The following is a 20,553-nucleotide window of genomic DNA, read 5'->3' on the forward strand; positions in this document are numbered from 1 at the left end:
TGGATAACATATCAGATTACCGATTAAAAAATCTTTAATTTTTATAATAGGCAGAGACAGAGATAGAGAATCAGAGATAGAGATGGAGATGAAGATAGAGAAGGCGGAGGATGCCACGAGTCCCCGAGCCCCACCCACCGGCTGGCGAAGAAGCGTCCAAAGGCTCAACTCCAAGCGACATTTTTTTTAAAAAAAAAAGAAAAGAAAAGAAAATCCAAGTGACCATACATTTCACAAGGGGGAAAGGCCGAAAGAGGAGCCCCAAACCCTAACCCAGAAAGAGTTTCGCGGCGGCCAGCGGCAGCGATGCAGACGCGGTCGCCGACAAGGCGCAAGGAGGAGTCGCCGTCGCCGTCGCCGGCCATGGGGACGCGGGCAGCGGGGAAGCCCAAGACCACGGCGGCGGTCGGGGCGCGAGCGGCGAGGGGGAACAAGCAGGCGGGTGCTGCCACGAAACGCGAGGAGGCGACGGCGCCGCAGCGATCACCAGCACCGGAAGTAGCCAATCGCCGCCGCCAGAGGTGGAGCCGAGTACCCGCAAGGTGGAGGGTGGAGAGGGAGACTCCGCATTGGCGAAGAGGGTGCGCGACGATGAGGAGGACAAGGAGGCTGCTCAGGCGTTCAATTTCCGCCATTTCTGGAATTTCCTCTTCTCCGCCCAGGCCAATTTCGAAGACATCAGTGCGTAGTACTTGCTCCACCTTCTCTTCAAGTATTTCTATTTGATTATTACTATGTTCAATTCGACGGAATCTTAGAGGAGGAAAATCCAAATGAATGGATGATTGATCTAATCGCAGCTGATATACCACCTATGAGGCACACGGATGATCCAGGCGCAATATATGCCAAGTGCTATGACGCGGTGCAGGTGTACTCGGTCGAGGTGAAGCAAATCAAGTGTGGGTTGCGGTGGCCTATCGAGGTGTTTGGCCATGTCGCCGTGCGAGACAACGTCGATCGCAAGCGCAACCTCGTCTTCAATCGTGGCCGGGACGATTGCCAAACGCTCACGGCGGAGGTGATCGATCGACCTTACCTCAAATCAGCTACCTGAAAATTTGCTCGCACACGCACATTATTCTTGCAACATCCAGTGCTAACTTTACCTTAATCAGCTCTAGCTAAACATTGCTCACCCTTGCACAACACTATTTTTCTCCCAAGTTATTCCTGCTAATGATGTCATCTTGTTATTTGCGTGGTACTTACTAGTTCTTCTGCTGTTATGGTTGTACTAGCTTGAGCAATATAGATATGCAGTACATACTACCACATCAGTATTCAGATAGCATTGCTTTTGTTTCTTAGCATATGCGTGTTAAATACTCTACAGATAAATTGATGTCATCTTAGTCTTTTTGTTACGCAGTTTAGTACTCCCTCCGTTTTTTTATAGATGACGCCGTTGACTTTTTCTCACATATTTGACCATTCATCTTATTCAATTTTTTTGTTAAATATATAAGATATAAATCACACTTACAATACTATGAGTAATAAAACAACTCATAACAAAATAAAGTATAATTACGCAAATTTTTTGAATAAGACGAATGGTCAAACATGTGAGAAAAAGTCAACGGCGTCATCTATTAAAAAACAGAGGTAGTACAACTTAAAGTAGCTACACTATGGTTCCCCTTGTTTTACTGTGTTTCATATTTGAAAACAAATTTGTCTTGGATCGAAATATATGTGTATAACACATATGGCTGTAATCAATATTTGCAGGACTCCTCTTTGGTGTTAACAGGGCCTAGTCGATATGTCTTGGCAATGGACAATCCGGACTTTGAAGTTGAGCTAAAGGTCAAGGGAATTGCGGAGACTGAAGACAAGGTTTTGAGCTCTCATGCCTTTACATTCAACTGCATCTATGACGATGGTAGTAGTGTTAAGAGGCGCGTGGCTTCCAACAAGCGCAGCACGGTGCAGATCACGTTTGCTTTAATTCCAGAGACAGTGGAGGCGACATTTGAGGTTAAAGTCGTTGATGGGTCATTGGATCCTTCCCTACGCCCACATTTCTTTGCTTCTACTCACCACCATCCCAGCACGAAATGTGTGTTGCTTGATCCTCGAGAGGGTGCAATGGTGATCAGCGACAATAATAGTGTCAAACTTACTCGATCTGTTGTTTCCGTTGAAGTGCTGGGGGGATTGAAGCTTACTGCAGAGGCTCTAGATAATGAAAAAGCTGTTGTTCCTAGGACAACAATTATCTTCGAACCACAAAGGGATGGTAGAGTGGATGGATTTCTTGATCTTAATTGTTGTAAGATGGTGGTTAAAGTTTCCTGGTCTCGACTTTCCATTTGTTGACTGAACATTATTTTGTAGCCGGTGCTATGTTGATATGTAGGAACTTGTGCTATCCTTTTTTATGATTAATGTTAGCTATGTACTGATGTATATGATCTTTTGCCATCTACTACCCCAAGCCCAGCCCAAAAACTAGTTTGTTTTCTAAAACAAAAATTATCTCCATCCATTGACTACCTCGTCAATGGTTCCCGTAAGATTTTAGTTTGTTAAGCATCAGGAGAAATTAAAAAACACTGGATGATCCTATGCTGAACTAAGTATTAGCCTAATGTTATCTAGTTGCCATCATATAGGGCCCAACTAGAATTATATTTTTCCCAAGGTTACACAAGGTCAAGGTATAAGAAAATTGATAAGAGGGCTTAATTATACAAGGGGCATAGCAATTTAACTAAGAAAAAAATATGGAATAGGACAGTAATTTATAAAGCCCCATGCAATTAATTTAAAACAACATAGCTTTTTCTCATTAAAATTGGATCCAATATGATAAAAAAATAAGAGCCCCTAAAAAAGACAGTGACTTGCGTTGCATGCTTGCCAATTCTTCCGAATTGACTTTGAGGTAGAGCAGATCTTCAGGAGCTCCGACTTCTATATAGATATACATATAATAGAGAAAAGACGCTAAGTAAATGCATGAACCACTACTGGAGAACTGATCTTTCGAGTCGACCAAAAATCACATTAGACTAAACATCCTTATTTTTTTTGTCCTAGTTGAAAAGCCCAACGCCACTTTATGATCTTATCAACCGGGACTAAAGATTAAAAAGCGTCTACCCCCTACTATCTTTACCAACCGGGACTAAAAATCAACGCGTCGTATATAATCCCTCACACTTATCCTCTCCTCCTAGATCACAAACTCCTCCCTTTTCCTCCTCATATTTAACTTCCTCCTCCTCTCTCTCTCTCTTATCCTCTAGTTTTTGGCCGACCCCTGGCTGCCCCCCTGGCCCAATCTTTCATCCTGGACTCTGCTAGGTGGATCCTTGGTCCAGTGGTGTGTCAGCTGAGCCCAATTGCAGGTGTTTCATTGGGCTTGTGGGCCCTTCCATACATTTATTCGCCACTTATCGACCTCTGACTGATTGATTAGGTGTTTTCCACCATTTCTCCTCCATTTATATGGTGATCTCCTCTAAGCAAATATAATGCCAAGTACAAGTGGAAATATATTATTTCTAACTAAGTATGCATGCAAGCATTGCTAGTTCTCTATCATTTTGGAAATATTGACGGTCGAAATTGATCTATAACGACCGTCAACAGGGACTAGATCTCTCTCGCCAAGGAGACTCAGATCCGGTGGCTCCGTCCCCGTTGCCTCGCCGCTACCGCCTCCTCCGCCCAGCCTCCGCCAGCTTTGGCACCGCCTCCACGCCCTGTGCTTCGTCGCCACCATCTCTATCTCCTTCTTCACTGGTCTCCTCGCCAGCTTCGAAGAAGGAGACGCGGATCTGGGCACCACCGCCACTGAGCACCCCACGGTGCCCCAGCCACCGAGCTTCCTCGTGGATGGAGCGCCCCATTGCAGTCATCCGACTTTGCCGACGAGCCACTCGGACGACGGCGAGGCAAATGGAAGGAGGAGGGGGGGGGGGGGGGTGGCGGAGGATTTTCACTGTCCGAGTCACCTTTGAGGTGGGAGTGACGTTGTCAGGATGATGACGCATTCTATGTGCTACTGCCTTTTTGTGTTTTGCTTTGAAAGGGCTCGATTACACGACAGTACTAAATACTTATGAAGAAATCAATTCTTTTACCATAAAAAAACATTAACCCATTATCAGCTAGCTACAAACGGAGCTAAATTAGAATAGAAGCACGACACGAGTGTATGAGGCATCTATGAATATAGCCAATAATAAGACGCCTGATATTGTAAAACATGAGCAACTATCAATTCCAGTTTGTGAATAACGATGATGTAATTGAAATTGTAGTAGTGCATATAATACTCCTATGGTATTGAGAAATCCCCCCTTCGTTAATTAATATATGATGTTGGGAGTATATCTTTACAGTAATAATTACACTATGTCATCTAGGTCCTCAACTTTACATATGCAAATTTATACAGATCCAAATTTTACAACTTATTAGAGTAATATATGTCATACAGAACAAAACTGTCATTATTTCGTCAGTCATCGAGTCCACTTCATCATCATCATCTCGTCAGAGTGAAAAAAAGAGGTGGTAAAAGAAAATGGAAGAATAGAAATGAACAGCCACATCGTCCGAAATACTAGAGGAAAAAGCGAAACGACATATTTACAAAAGAAAAAAATATTAACAAAACTTTTATATATGTGCTCTTAACGATTTAAAAGCTAACATTGAAATAAAAAACTATGATGAGAAAATCTCAAAATCAACTTTAAATTTAAAATTAAAAAATTAAATTTTTGATGACAAATAGATGGAAAAAATGTGGCTGACTTTGTATGGCTATACCTATACTGATGCCCATCCGTAATCGTAAAGAGACCTGTTTATTAGCGTCACTGACAGTCGTTGTCACGGAAAATAACACGACTTAAATACTAGGATGGGCTCACTCAACAGAGTCCCATCCATTTTATCCGCTTAAACAAAACCAAACAAGAGTATCCATTCAAGTGGTCAACCGCCTACAGTCCGCGCGAATCTGCAACCCAAATCATCCACCAATCCAATCCACCCCACCACCCATCGATCCAAATCCCATTCCGACCCCTCCCCCGAGTCCCAATCCCGGACCCGGACCCGGCCCCGCGGACGTAGACGCTTCTAGAACCACGGTACCGATTCCCGACCCCACCCCTCGGGCCCACGTGTCGGCGTGAGAGCCCAGAGAGAGACGGCTGTACGGCACTCGACGCGCGGCCCCGGATTGGGAATGGGAATCCCAAACCGTCACCGCCGCCATTGACTCCCCCTCTTCTCTCTCAGTTCTCTCGCTTCGAATCCGATCGAAGCGCACACAAAAGAGGAGAGGAGAAGCAAACAAATTCGGCTCTTTCTTCTTCTTCATTTTTTTTTCGATTTTTGAACTCGCGGAAGCGAGCCGCCGCCGCCGAGTCCACTCGCTTTCTCCCCCCGCTCCGCCGCCGATTCGATCCGAAGGGAGGCAGCGAGCGAGAGAGAGAGGTATGATGGCTTCTCTGATCGTCCCCGAGCTCCGATCGAAGGGGATTTTTTTTTTTGGGAGTTGGGTGGGTTCGATTCGGCGCTGCTGGTTTCGCGGGCAGTTCGTATCTAGTGTTTTTTTTGTGGGATTTTTTTTTGTGGCGCTTGGCTTCCATGGATTAGTAGCAGTAGAAGCTTGGGGGGCGGTTGATTTCATGGCTTGTCTGGTTAGGGTTTCGGTCTCGCGAGTCGCGAGTCTCTCGCCCCATGAACTGCGAGGGGGATAAGAGGCAAATTTCTGTGTAGTAATTAGTTTGGGTGGGGGTGGGGTTGATCTGAATTCGGGGGTTTAGCTGAGCTCGCGGCGTGTTCAGATGCTGTGGTTTTAGGGCCTAGCAACCGCAACCACCGCGTGGATTTTCCTGTTTCCGACGACTGTCGTTTCTACCTTTAGATTGTCGCTGTAACGGGTTTGCTAAGCAAAGGTGGTTCGGATTCGTGTGTGGCGTGCTCGAGGTCCTTTGAAGCGCTAATGACCAGTTGGAATTGGCTTGATTTGTAGGTTTATCCTGTGAAGGCGGCGATGCCGCTGGCGGAATCGCCTCAGTGGCGCCAGAAGGCCACGAATTTCTTCTCTTCATCCAGTACGTTCGGTAGTAACCCAATCTTGGTTTTACTATAGATATAAATCATGTAGTTGTCATGCCTAATTGTCCTATACTAGTTTATGGTTTACTGTGGGTCATATTGCTGTCATGCCTTGTATTAAACTAACTTTTAGGAACTAGAGTTACTCATTAGGACAAATAGCTGGATATCATGGTACTTTTGCTGTTCCTGCCTTCCCGAGTTTGTGTTTGTAGGTAATTGTGTACTAGCTTTCCAGTGCCTTCTTTTTCTTAGTTACTGAACTCTGTAAGTAATTTCTACGGTTTGTACTTAAGAAATGGGAGATATTTTCCCTTTTGGTCTGGGAACAAAAAAAATGCCACTCCAAGAAAGGAATTTACATGTTCTGAATTGCTCCAAGCAGTTTTTGTGTCATGCAATTCCAAGAGTGTGACAGCCTTTTCATTTCTGTGGATTTTAAAGTAAGCAAATGATTGTTCTGACCACTTTAGCTACAGTGCTGAAACTTATGTGGATACTCTGGTTCAGGCTTCAAGCTGAAGCAGGCAGGGCAATCAGCAGGGGACAATATAGCTGATGTTGCTGGCAAGGTTGGTTCAGTGGTTAAGAGTCGGTGGGCTGTCTTCCAGGAGGCTAGGCAGAGGCAGCCGCCACCAGGGGAGACTGTGCAAGAGCGTTTCATCTCTGCTGCTGCCACCACTGGGGTGCTTCTGAGGAAGGGCATTTCAGAGACAAAGGAGAAAGTTGCAGTGGGAAAGGTCAAAGTTGAAGAGGTGCGAGATTTTTGATAAAATCTACTTCGAGTTGCTTTTACTCAGTTGTTATCTTGTAAATTTGAAGTTTCTGCTTGTATAACATATTATTTGAATCAAGATTCAAGTTCTTGAAACAATGATTAGTACCCTTATCAGTTGATCTGTAGCACATTCTGATTTTCCACACGAATCATGTGAACAGAAAGAATGCCCCAGAGGTAGACTGAACTGTCATCAGCCAAATATAGCAGAATAACAAATACCTTCTGTTTTGACTTTTGAAGAAAAAGAAAGAAGTAGTGCACTTTAGTTGTTGGCATTTGAGAACGTGGTTAGGAATTTCTTGTTGGTGGACATATCTTCTAATCCATGGTAATCTTCAAAACACATGTACCTAAATTGAGAACATGCCATTTGATATTTGATTGGAGATTGCGGCTTGATCTTTGCATTGTGGTTATAGTTTTGGTTCCTTGTGTTAAAATAGCAATGTTGCTTAGTGAGATTGAATTTTGTGGTTTGTTTGTCTTTGTTGCAGGCTGCTAAAAAAACTGCTGACAAAAGCAAGACTATTTTGAACAACATTGAACGCTGGCAGAAGGTTTGTGATTCACTTTGTTCTTGGTACTACTCTCCCTTATCTGGAGTACGATGCTGAACTTAGTTTCTTCTGATTCCTTGTTTCAGGGAGTCGCCAGCACTGATGGTGAGTCTGTCCAGAATGCATATATATCATTTTCATTAAGGCAGCTAAAGTTTATTGCATTATAATTGCAATTCTACAACCTTAAGCATCTAGCAGTTAGCTGGAGTACTTGATTAACGTGCTACTCTTTGCTCAGTTTAGTTCAACATTTCCGTGGTATTTACTGCATGTTTTGTTTTCCTGTCTACTGATGAGTACTCATGGAAATTTAGACTATTTGATGGCCAATAACTTTGCCTTGTGATGTTGCAGTCTTTGGTGTTCCCATTGAAGCCACCGTACAACGAGAGCAATCTGGTAAAGCTGTGCCTCTGGTACTTGTGAGATGTGCAGATTATCTGGTTATATCAGGTAAAATGCTGAAATTCAATAGAAGGTGGTTTTATTACTACATTTTTTTCATACCTGACATTTAAATTTGCTTTTATTAGGTTTGAGTAATGAGTACTTGTTCAAATCAGAGGGTGAAAAAAAAGTTCTTCAGCAATTAGTCTCTCTTTACAATGAAGGTACCATTTTCATTCATTATGTTTGAACTTAGATTTTGTGATCATGATTCATTGTTGTGATCTTTGTAAGTTTATTGTTGTTTTGCAGATTCAGGTGCACCTTTGCCTGATGGTGTAAACCCCATTGATGTGGCTGCACTGATAAAGTGCTATCTTGCTAGCATCCCTGAGCCACTTACTACATTCTCTCTTTATGATGAACTTAGAGATGCAAGGGTTAGCATTGCAGATTTAAGAAATATACTGAAGAAGCTTCCCAATGTGAACTACATGACACTAGAGTTTGTTACAGCACTGCTACTTAGAGTAAGCCGTAAATCATCGCTTAACAAGGTATATCTTATTCTTATTTCACCTCTGCATAAATCACAACTTTTATTTAATTTGAAATGGTTCATATTATGGTTGTTTGGGGACTTCTGTAAACCTGGCACTTTTACTGAGCAATGATTAATGCCTGAGTCATGTTTTTCTTTCTTTTCGGTTCGTGGACAGGATAGTAAAGCGTAATTGAGTTCAGAATGCAGAATGCTTAAAAAGAGTCACTGCAAACACTTCAGAACACCAAACACTTGCCTATTAATCGCCAGTTTTTATGTCTTATACAGGAAATCAGTTGCTAATTGTATCTTACATAACTTATCTTGTTTACATCACTGCTTTGATTGACTTGAACGATACTTTTATTCAATGTTTGATATATTTGACAGCCACTTACTATATGGTTCAAGACAATAGCTAGCAGCAATCAGTTTAAGAAATAATAATCTCAGTTCCAAGTCTCTTTTTCATGGATCCGTGGGTCACATAGCACAACTTTTCACTATTAGTCTCTTTATAATTTAGTAATTTGCATTTGGTACCCACTCGCATGATGGCTTTATTTGTGTTTCTCTTGTTGATATCTTTGCTCTTCATTCATCATGGTAGTATTTGATCTAACACATTAAACTAGATCTTTAAACAATTTACATAAGATTTTATTCAAATGCAGATGGACTCTCGTAGCCTTGCAGTGGAATTTGCGCCTTTGATCATGTGGCAGCAAGGTGACTCTGGAACAGATTTGCGGAATCATCTTAGATTTACCCTAAAAGCACCTCCAAAAATTGTGGATACAACATCAAATACCACAGAATGGGATCTGTTAGGTATGTAAATCTTACTTTATTCTTATTCATTTCACTTCTGATGATTTCTGTTATGGTGAGCATTTTGACAGTCCTTGATTCCTTCTCCCTAAAAAAAGTTAGACTGTTTGTGACTTTCTCCATACGATAGGACGCTAGGACTAACTTTTATTCTATTAGGGATTTGGTGTTCTTTGTTTAACTGTCAATTTGCCTGAATGATTTGCAGATGAGGATGATGTGGATGCATCTTCCCAAATCCCCTTGGATGACGCGTCGCCCCCAGATTACAGCTCAATTGAGGTCATCCAATCTCTCATTGAGCATCACAATGCCATTTTCACTGATGCGAACGAGACCGTATGGAGATAGCCAGCGTCTCTAGATTTCACTGGTGTTATTAGCTCGTGCAATGTACAAGTTCCAGGTAGGAGGATGGAGTATTTGCACATTGTCGTCAGGGAGACGCATTTTGGTCGAAATATTTCTTAAAATAGATTTGTATATATACTAGTATTAATTCTCCATAGGAGAAATCTATTTGTAGGACCCTCGGCACGTCTCATCAATAAAGCTTTCTGGTGTCTTATAATGTTCGGTTGTAAACCTGGTAGACATGTTATGATGTGCCTTACACTCGTGTTCTTCATGGCAAATTACTATTGTATGAACTGCACTGATGATAAAGGTTACCAGAAACCATTGGTCGTTCGAAATCCTCTCTAAGAACAAAACAGTTGTTGCAGTGGTTAATATGAGGATTCAGCCGTATAGATGTGCAACTTCCCAAAGTGAAGAACAGTTTCGATATTTTTGGACTAGATCATGTTGGGTGTTTATTCTACCGGCTCATGTGTAACAGATATCCTCTCCGACCCAAAGTAGTGGTAATTGTCAGTTCCATTGTTTTATTTTTTTTAAATAAGTGTTATTCGTTGTGTCAAAAGAACAAATGTTATGCGTTGTGTCGATTACAGTTGTATAGTTCCATTGCTTTTTAAAAAGGAAGTGCTATGCATTGTGACGGAAAAGGGAAGTGTTATGCGTCCTGTCGATCACAATAGAAAAGTTATAGTTTCTCGATTACATGTCACGCTCAGAAATTTACGAACCAGAATTTCTAAGCTGAATGTGCATTAAACCCTTATCTAGAACCTGTCACGGTACACAAACAACAATTGTTGACATACAGATCCATGTCTTACAAAAATTGAAAAGATTACAAATACAGCAGAAAAGGTAAAAGCGAGCTAAACTTGGAAGCTTGACTTCTGCAGCGGGGCAACTCCACTCTATAGGCAATCCTTGATGGCAACGACAAAACCAACTCCTCAGATCGACCTCCAACGGTGCAGCACTTCAACTCTGGTGTGGGGAAGAAAGAGCAAGACTTAGACTACCCACTGTACTCAGCAAGTCATACAGAAAGAGGAGGTATGATGCAAGATAGATCTAAAGGAGGCTAAAGGTTCGTTTGCATAAAGTAGACATTTAAAAGCAGTAGTTGAGAGCAGTAAAACAATTTTAGTAATTAATCAATATTAACCAATCACTGCTCAACGCTACACCACGTTGAGACAGGCCCAAACCACCACCTGAACTAACCAGTTCCATTAGATAACTAGGGGTGAGACTAATCACGGTGAATCTGGTCGACCGCCCATAACCGCGGGCACTGCTATTCGAATAGTTTTACTCTTATCAGAGGTGTACAATTGTTCCCATAAGACAGCCCCACGACACGTTTCCGTGCGCCAACATGCCACCACGACATACCGGAAAGAGGCCGTGACAGGACCCTTCGCATAACCCCCTCTAACCAATCGCACCACACCTCAGGTTTCGCCCCCATCCCCAGCAGGCAACAGGCGGCCCCCTCTCGTGCCATGGTAAATCCGGAAGCCGATCAATCGAACACTCCGGCCGATCCAACTCCATCACGCCCACCCTAGCCTGGGTACGTCAGCTAGAGGAAAGCTACACTACAAGCCAAGCTGTTGCCCACGCTGGCTTGTGGTAAGTACGATAAGTTCTTCTAGGGCATCCGGCGAACTAGTCCTTAATCGCCATGGGCACAACTAGCAAAACCATGCACCCACAGCCCATCATGTAGAGTATTTTAATTAACTAACACCATTGCGGTGGCGCTAATCCAAAGCTATGCCAATAATTAAAGTCTATGCATTAATGTGATTCCCTCTTTGTGTACTAGTTGAACTAAGCATGGCTAAGCATTTCCTAAGCCAACATCTAATCATTTTAATACCCAAGTTATCAATGGCATGAGGTGAACAACATATGACTGAGTAATAGGACCCATCCCACATGATATTGTAAAATAATGCAATATTGAATAGAAATGCGACACTTTTGTAAATTGGGTACAATATGATCAATTGTAATGCATGACTTGCCTTGATCTCGCGCTGATGGGACCACAACAACGTCTTCGAGGAACCGCGGATTGACGAAACGGCCGAAATCTACGCGACAAACAAAGCACACAAGCAAAACATGCTATAAGACTACTGAAACAGGAAACAAAACCATTTTTAATGGATTCTTTGTATTTTTATGAATTTACTGAGACTTGAATGGACTTAAACGGAGCACGGATGAATTAGTTATGAATTTTAGAAGATTCTCTATGTTTTTACTATAAAAGAAAAGCCCTTAATCATTTATTGCACAATAAATCATCTCTGTTGGCATCATAGGGGGGGTGGCGACGCCGACAGATGGACCCTGCATGTGAGCGGCTCAAGAGAGAGGGAGGAGGCGCCTGGCAGGCGGGCCCCACTAGCAGCGGCTCAAGGGGGAGACCGGTCTACCGTGGACCGGGACCACGGGAGTGGTCCACCGCCGGTCCACGGGACCGACGGCCCAGATCGGCCCCGAGCCGATCGGACGGTGGCGGGAGCAGCCGCCAGGCTCGGCCTCGGCTTTAAGGCGGCCAGCCAATGGCGATGCGGCGGCGGCGCGCTGTCGCCGGCGACGACAACCAGCGGCGGGCGGTGCGAAAGGCGGCGACTGAAGCATCTGGGCCCCCGTTGTTAATTTTGGTAATTAATGACAAGCACTAATTGTGGACTAACCATTGTCTTTGAGCTATATATATTTTAAGTTAGGTTCACATCATGTGGGCGCATGGATGATTATCGATGGATTAAAATTGACGGGGCAAAGCGAAGGGAAAGAAGACGGTAAAACTAGTGCTTTAGTTTTGAATTGATCGAGGTGTAGGGCGATCAAATTTGCTAGTTTATTTTTAGTTTCGCCGTACTATTAATAGGGGTAATGACCTAGCAAAGAGATGATTTTAATTGCCACATTAGGTCATTATGCATTTAGACTTGTGCTCACATTTCACACAACACACACAACACCTTGCATTCACTGGTTTTCGGCCTGACCAGGGGCGGTTAGACCGGCCACCTTGTGATGGTCTGACCGGCGGTCCTTGGCCGGTCTGACTGGCCCCAAGCAAGCAGTCTGACCGGCGCACAAGGTCGGTCTGACCGACGGCACTTGTGCGGTCAAACCGGCTCCCTGGAGGCTGGGATGTTGTTGCTCGGGGTGGCTGATACAGAGCCGACGGGGCCGTATTCGGTCAGACCGAGCTGATGGCGGTCTGAGCGAGCCGAGGCTAGTCTGACCGGCCACTCAACGTCGGTTTGACCGGCCAGGCCGATGGGCCCCTCTGACAGGGCTACAACGGCTAGCTTTCTAGCCGTTGCAGAGTAGCACGGTCTGACCGGCCACATACCTCCGGTCAGACCGGCAGTACACAGAGTTGGGGGATTTCACCCCCAACGGCTAGTTTTGGTTGGTGGGAGTATAAATACTCCCCCTCCAGCAGTAAGGGGGCTCTCTTGGCACTCAATTCAATTGCATACACTCCTTGCACCTCTCTCACACACATTTGAGCTTAGTGTTCATCCATTGTAGTAGTTGAGGTTGTTCTAGCCAAGAGTCAAGTGCATTTGCTTCCATTGTAGAGCTAGTGTGGCACTTGATCATCTCCGAGCCGGGTCATCGCTTGTTACTCTTGGAGGTTGCCGTCTCCTAGACGGCTTGTGGAGTTATTGCCCGGTGACCTATCCAACAAGATTGTGGAGGAGGCCCGGCGCCGGTTTGTGAGTGGTTTGGAGTTCACTACCTTCGGAGTAAAGGAAGAACTACCCTGAGTGATCGAGGCTTGGGTAGTCCTCTCCGTGGGCCGGCTCCCGCCTTGCCCACCCCTTGACGAAGGGGGCGTGCGGTGGCTTCGTGGTTGAGCAGTGGAGTTGGGCTCGCCTCAACGGGGAGTAGGAAACCGGCGAGTTTCCGAACCTCGGTGAAAAATCTCTTGTCTCCTTGTCTCATTTGATTGTCGCATTTACATTTGTGCAATTTACATTTCTAGAGACATACTTGAGATCATATCACCCAAGGATTGCTAAACATTGACATAGGAGTGTGATTTACTTTCCTAGAGATATAGTTGAGCCACTATCACCCTAGGTTTGCAAAACATAACTTAGTTGCTTAGGTAGAGTTGACCCTCACTGAGCCTAGAAACTTAGGTTAGTTTTGATTAGGTGTCATTTAGTTTTAAATCGCCTATTCACCCCCCTCTAGTCGACATCTTGATCCTACAGCGGCGTCGGCCAAAGGTGACGACGCGGCCAAAGGGAGGGGGAGGGAGCCCTCACCGGCGAGCTAAGAGGCCGGAGTGGTGGATGAGGGCGGCGATGACGGCCTGGTGATTCGAAGGGGCGGATGGGCGGCGGCAGAACCTAAGGAGGAAATCGGGAGGGGTTAGAGAAAGGGAGGGGGTCCATGGTGCACGGCATAGCTGCCGGAAGCGGCGGTAATGGAGATGCTCACCGGCGCGTGGGGAGAAGCGGGCTCCGGTGGCGGAACTCGATGAAGGGGAGGTGGACGAGGTGGACCTCAGGATGGCGGGGTGTGGTGGCGGCCCTAGCGGCTGCTAGAGGCGGCCGGAGCAGTGGAGATGGCGGCGGTGGGTGGGTGCACGGTGCGGGCGCGGTGGAGAGCTCAGGAGCGGCCGGCGGAAAAAGAAAAAAGGAGGAGGAGGATACGGGGATGGTTTTTATATGCGCGGGAGGACGGACATGGCCGGGAACCGCCCGGATTTGCCAGTGAAGTGGGGGAGGTGGAGGAGGAGAGAGAGGCGGGATTCGAATTTCGAATCCCAACCGACTCAAGGCACGGGCGCGGGCGGGAGAGGGTCGTGGGGGTGCGGGGGTGTGCGGGGAAGGCGGAGGAGGTGGGGATGTGTGCGGGACGAGCGAGAAGGGCGGGGTGGCGGTTGAGGAGGGAGGCCGCCTTCGGCGGCTGGAGGATGGGGGCAAACCCGATAGGAGGGCCCCACCTGTCGGCGTCCGAGGGAGGGAGGGAGGGAGGACTTTGGGAGGAGGAAGGGAGGGAATGGGCCGGCGGCCCAAAAGAGGGAAAAAGAGGGAGAAAGAAAGAAAAAGAGAGAATAAGGAAAAAGGGAATTTTCTAGGGATTCTTTAATGCTTGTGCTCCTTTTTAATTGGTTAAAATTATTTCTTGGGCTCTGAAAATTTCACTAAAATTTTGTTAATGCATTAGGTCATGGGGAACTCAAGAAAAATTCCACCACACAGATTCCAATTATTAAATGCATTTGTTAATTAGGGATTCAACTCTAGGTTAATTTAAACCAATTTCTTCATGCAATTTATTTAATGAATTTAAAGCAAGGGAGGGAAACTTCAGGGCGTGACATTACAGCAGCACTATCCGTTTGAAAAAGTTGGTGGAATGATTTTGAAAATAGATATCCCTCATAGAGAGAAAAGTATGGCGGATTTGTCTGTTACTTCCTAGATAAGATTAGCTTGTATCTTAAGAAAATATAATCTTATCCACCTATCCCCATTAGAAATGTATTCGATCCAACTGGACCCATCTCATTTTTTTTAACGACTCATATTAGATAACGCGAAGTTCATATTGTTAGAGTAGGAAAGAAAAGAGTAAAATATATGGCCGGTTCCTAAACTTGTGTGGTGGTGTCACTTAGATCCGTGAACTTGAAAATTGCACGTTTAGGTCCGTGAACTTGGTTTAATGTACCACTCCGGTCCAAACGTCCTTTGACGCTCTCTCCGACTTCTGTCTCGACAAGTGTAGCTTTCTAGGAGGAAGATCTGGAGCAGTACCGGAGCTATCGGTACACTCTGCTCCGGGTTCGGAGAAACTTCTTCTATTAAGTAAGCGTTCAGGATCCTTTCTTTTATTATTTAATTATTTAGTCTAAGTAAGATATATTTCCATCTTTGCGGGTTCATTGTTTAGTATTCATACTAAGTGCTCTAATACTAAGACTCTAAATAAAGAAGAAAGTTCCTATGCAAGTATTAGAGTAGTACTACCTCCGTCCTAAAATAAGTGTAGTTTTGCACTGTTCATGTCTAACGTTTGACCGTTCGTCTTATTTGAAAACTTTTTATGATTAATATTTTTATTGTTATTAGGTGATAAAACATGAATGGTACTTTATGTGCGACTAACTTTTTTTAATTTTCTCATAAAATTTTCAAATAAGACGGACAGTCAAACGTTGGACACGGATTCCCACGACTGCACTTATTTTGGGACGGAGTTAGTAATTAATAACTTAGTCGTGGTGTCTAGGTTAGAAATTACCTTTGTTTGTTGTGCATCCCACGGATTTGTCAGAGGTAGACGATAGGTGGTGACAGCCCTGAATCACATCCTAATAATCCTTTACGTTCAGATACACCATAGAGCTATAGCCGAAACCACGTTGGCAGACCAATAGAGGTTGGTGCCCGAAGCAACCGATAGGAAATTACCTTTAACTTTGCTTGCATAAGTAAAACACATAGAAAGTCATCTCTAGCCTAGCCTACTTACCATTAGTTATTGTCTTTAGATAGTCTTAGCCTTAGATAGATTACATGCGTTCCCTAAGTTCGATATTCTTTTGGGTCATGAAGTGCCCGAAATAATATAAATGAAGAAAAAATTCTCAAAACAGCTTATACTACAGTTACAACTTACTATTATGCTGTGTAGTATTACTCAAATGTAGAATAAGAATATTTAGGAAAATGGGAGCAGTAAAATTCTACAATTTTCATTCTTAAGATAATTCCACAAGTTTATTTATTATTACAAATCAAGATAAATTGATTTGTGTTGTACCTAGACTTCCTGCTAAATATGTTTTCTGAACACCTATATTGTAAAACAAAATTATATTTGCTAAAAAAAGGCTAAACGGAATATAATAGGACGATAAGGGGTTCTGGGGATGATGATTTGCTTACACGACAAATACACACGCACACGCACACACCCCACGAATGCGCCCTCTAATATACGTTCAAAGAAGCGAAAATCAATGGCACATCCTTGATCTCACTAGAATCCAATTAAAAACCTATATGCATGTATATAATATTTGTATGCATCAAGATTTAAACCATGGTGTAGGAGTCATGCACATAATGAATCCACCAGATAAACGGTGGTGAAAAGGACCAATACAAACCATACCTCTGTTCGCTACATTGACCGTACCCTCTATTCAGAATTTACATAAACCATAAATCGACTTTCGCCAACGAGCGTAGCTATAGACTAAGTATAATTTATATATTAGTACAAATAACATATAGACACCTTTAAAATAACGAGGGAGGTATAGTCACACGAACGTGCGACTATACATATAGTAGTATATGAGAAATTATAATTCAAATATTAGTTGTGAAAATTGTACTAAATTTGAGTATGCTTTATATTATATGACGAAGATAGTATGTCTTCACCGGTCGTGATGAAGTCATGTGGCATCGCTTTTCTCCCCTGTGGTGTTTGTTGATATGCTATATGTTTTTCTTGCACGGTTATTAACCTTGCCATTTACTATAAGCTGTAACCTGTCGCCCATTGCTTGTTGGGCCATTTGATCGGAGGCAACTCCGGCTCGGACGTCCGATATTTGAGGGAAAATCGGACACTGACGTCAGCGTCCGATTTACATGCAAAAACTACTTTAAATTAATTTTTCTCTTAAATTACTTATCTAAATCATGATTCGATTGCACCATTAAATTTGTTGCAATTAAATCTTCACAACAAGACTACACATGCATATATTCCGACAAATTTTTTTTAAGCTTATTATTGAATTATTTTTAAATGTTGCACGATGCTCCACTAGGTATATCGGAATTGTTTCACTAAATAAATTGAAAATGTTTCACTCGTTTAAATCAGGTGTTGTTTCACCTTATATAAAAATAATGTTTCAGCAAATAGCGAAAGAATGTTTCAGTTCACTGCAACATTTGATCCATACATAGTGAAACATTATAAGTACACTAGGTGAAATATTTTTTGGTGGAACAAAAAATGAAACGAATTCCCTTAATAGTGGGTTTTCAAAATATGTGGGTTTTTTTATTGCAATGGAATATTTCAGTTCACTGCAACATTAGACTATACATAGTGACACATTGTGAATACACTAGGTGAAACATTTTTGGTGGAACAAAAAATAAACCAAATTCCGGGGGTTTCTAAAATATGTGGGTGATTTGTTGCAACGGCACGTTCCATAATATCAAAATCCACTGCAACATTTGATCCGTAAATAATGAAACATTACAAGTACACTAACTGGAACATTGTAAAACTATTGGTTGAAACATCAAAAGAAATCATATGCAATATTCAAAAAAAATATCAATAGAAAAGCTAAAATTTTTTTTTATCGAAATATAATCATGTGTGGTATTGTTGTAAAGATTTAATTGCAATGAATACAACGGTGTGATCGGATCGTAGATTGGATAATTAGTTTAAGAGAAAAATCGTTTTAAAATAAGAGGCAGGAGGCGCACGCGACACGGAGCGTCCGATTTTTCTTCTGCCGTCGGACGTCCGGCACTCAGCATTCTCGCATTTTATCACCACCGAAAACAAATATAATAAAAAGGACTACCTATACATTTGTCGACAAATTTTTCTCCAAAAATTTGACAGATGTAATTATAGTACAATTATAGTGTAATTACACTGTAACTTATATGTAATTACATTGTAACTTGTATGTAACTAAACATAATTTTGAATCGTTAGATCTATTATAAGATTTGTTTTGGTGAGGAAGAAAATAAATCATAGCACACACATATGTGAAATAATTTGTTCCCACGACCTCCATTTTACTGAAATAACATGTTACGGAGAGATTTTTGAAAGTTACATACAAGTTACACTATAGTTACAGTGTAATTACACTACGATTGTATTGTAATTATATCTGTCAAATTTTTGGGGAAAAATTTGTCGACAAATATATAGAAAAATCGTAATAAAAAATAATAGATGTAAGCATCGTCAGAAGCTACCAAACGTAGACTAGATAATACTACAATAATGCATCCAAGCAGTACGGAAGCAACTGAGTTCTCAAATTGTCCATGCTGCAGCTGCACGAGTCATAAGTGGTTCAGCTAAGGCTTGCGCCTGCCGGCGAGCGAACGGAGATGGACATGGTGGCGGCGACGCCGGCGGCGCACGTGCTCGTGTTCCCGTGCCCGGTGCACGGCCACATCACCTGCATGCTCCACTTCGCCACGGGCCTCCTCGCCGCTGGCCTCCACGTCACCTTCCTCCACAGCGACGACAACCTCCGCCGCGCCGCCGCCGCGTCGTCGCCGCGGCTCCGGTACGTGTCCATCCCGGACGGGCTCCCCGTGGAACACCCACGCGACGTGGGCCGAATCGTGGAGCTCATGGAGTCGCTGAAGACCAAGGCCAGCGTCGCGTACCGCTCCCTGCTCGCTTCGCTGCTGCTGGGTGACGCTACCGGCGGGTTCCCTCCGGTGACCTGCGTCGTCGCCGATGGCATCATGTCGTTCGCCGTGGACGTCGCCGAGGAGCTCGGCATCCCGGCGCTCGCCTTTCGCACGGACAGCGCGTGCAGCTTCCTGGCGTACCTGTCCCTGCCCAGACTGCTGGAGCTAGGCGAGCTCCCTTTCAAGGACGGCGACGACCTCGACGAGCCGGTGCGCGGCGTTCCGGGCATGGAGAGCTTCCTGCGCCGGCGAGATCTACCAAGCCAGTGCCGGGATTGCAGCGACCCCGACAACGACCCGCTGCTGCAGATAGTGTACTGGTTCACGGCGCACAGCGGGAACGCACGGGCGCTCGTGCTAAACACGGCGGCGTCCATGGAGCGGGTGGCGCTCGCGCATATCGCGCCTCACATGCGCGACGTCTTCGCCATCGGCCGGGCCTCTCCACGCCATGTCCCCGACCGCGCCGGCCGCCGGCGGTAGCCTGTGGCGGGAAGACGACGGCTGCTTGGCGTGGCTGGACGGCCAGGCCGACCGGTCCGTCGTGTACGTCAGCTTGGGGAGCCTCACCGTCATCTCGCTCGAGCAGTTCACGGAGTTCCTCCACGGGCTCGTCGCCGCCGGGTACCCATTCCTCTGGGTGCTCCGGCCGGACATGGTCGGCGCGAGCCAGAGCGCCGCCCTCCGCGAAGCCGTCGCGGCGGCCGGGAAAAGCAAGGCGCGCGTCGTGGAGTGGACGCCGCAGCGGGGCGTGCTGCGCCACCGCGCCGTGGGGTGCTTCCTGACGCACGCCGGCTGGAACTCGACGCTGGAGGCCGCCGTCGAGGGCGTGCCGATGGTGTGCTGGCCGTTCTTCACCGACCAGCAGATCAACAGCCGGTTCGTGGGCGGCGTGTGGAGGACGGGGCTGGACATGAAGGACGTGTGCGACGCCGCCGTCGTGGCGAGGATGGTGAGGGAGGCGATGGAGTCCGGCCAGATCAGGGCGTCGGCTCAGGCGCTGGCGCGGGAGGTGAGGCGGGACGTCGCCGACGGTGGCTCGTCGACGGCGGAGTTCAAGCGGCTCGTGGAGTTCATCGTGGAGCTGAGCACGACGACGGTTGCAGCGATCAAGGATGAAGAGTACGTAGCTAGCTACGTAAATATATGATGAATTCTGAAATTTTCACAGTGTAATACGAACAGCTTCTGTTTGTGTGGCGTTAATTTGTTCTCATTTTGGTTTCGAATCCATGTGTTTTGATGTAATCTTTCAAGCAAGTAATGTAATTACATTACGGTAGGCTGCAGATGAGCCTTGTCTTGGCTGTGAGGGATTTGTTCCTTCCCTGACACATCAAACTGTTCAGTTACGCAAAAAGAAAAAATATGTTTAATTCCGGGAAGAACATAGATAGGAAAGAATGTTTTAATCCCTCGATGAGATATCCTATCATTTTTTGCATGTCATCCAAATCGTTTCTTGCGGAGGTGGGGAACGTTGCTAGCTTTAAAATATATCAGCCCAAT

The 20,553-nt window shown here is 44.7% G+C and overlaps 1 protein-coding gene and 2 pseudogenes across 2 annotated transcripts; all 3 read left to right on the forward strand.

The window, feature by feature from the left end:
* The first annotated feature begins 246 nt into the window (after positions 1–246).
* Positions 247–2,369, forward strand: LOC127780446 (uncharacterized; annotated as a pseudogene).
* Positions 2,370–5,221: 2,852 nt separating this feature from the next.
* LOC127780640 (uncharacterized Rho GTPase-activating protein At5g61530) lies at positions 5,222–9,767 on the forward strand. Of its 2 annotated transcripts, none has more exons than XM_052307575.1 (10): positions 5,222–5,466; positions 6,008–6,098; positions 6,604–6,848; positions 7,369–7,431; positions 7,518–7,536; positions 7,789–7,887; positions 7,968–8,045; positions 8,134–8,378; positions 9,040–9,196; positions 9,405–9,767. In XM_052307575.1, exons 2-10 carry the CDS (start codon positions 6,029–6,031, stop codon positions 9,545–9,547), a joined length of 1,119 nt encoding a protein of 372 aa, XP_052163535.1. In that variant the 5' UTR covers positions 5,222–5,466; positions 6,008–6,028; the 3' UTR covers positions 9,548–9,767. The 2 variants fall into 2 exon arrangements, with proteins under 2 accessions (XP_052163535.1, XP_052163536.1); XM_052307576.1 differs by having other exon boundaries at positions 5,227–5,466; positions 6,008–6,089.
* An 8,909-nt stretch (positions 9,768–18,676) lies between these two features.
* On the forward strand, positions 18,677–20,326 carry LOC127778746 (7-deoxyloganetic acid glucosyltransferase-like; annotated as a pseudogene).
* The last annotated feature ends 227 nt before the right edge of the window (positions 20,327–20,553 follow it).

This window comes from Oryza glaberrima, chromosome 7 (assembly GCF_000147395.1).
Source record: "Oryza glaberrima chromosome 7, OglaRS2, whole genome shotgun sequence".
NCBI lineage: Eukaryota > Viridiplantae > Streptophyta > Magnoliopsida > Poales > Poaceae > Oryza > Oryza glaberrima.

What these genes read in the sequence shown, in the direction of transcription:
- LOC127780640 (XM_052307575.1), top strand. Translation starts at nt 6,029, where the DNA reads ATGCCGCTGGCGGAATCGCCTCAGTGGCGCCAGAAGGCCACGAATTTC. An exon ending in CTCTTCATCCAGTACGTTCG is followed by an intron (nt 6,099 to 6,603) that starts GTAGTAACCCAA and finishes ACTCTGGTTCAG; the next exon opens with GCTTCAAGCTGAAGCAGGCA. An exon ending in AGTCTCTCTTTACAATGAAG is followed by an intron (nt 8,046 to 8,133) that starts GTACCATTTTCA and finishes GTTGTTTTGCAG; the next exon opens with ATTCAGGTGCACCTTTGCCT.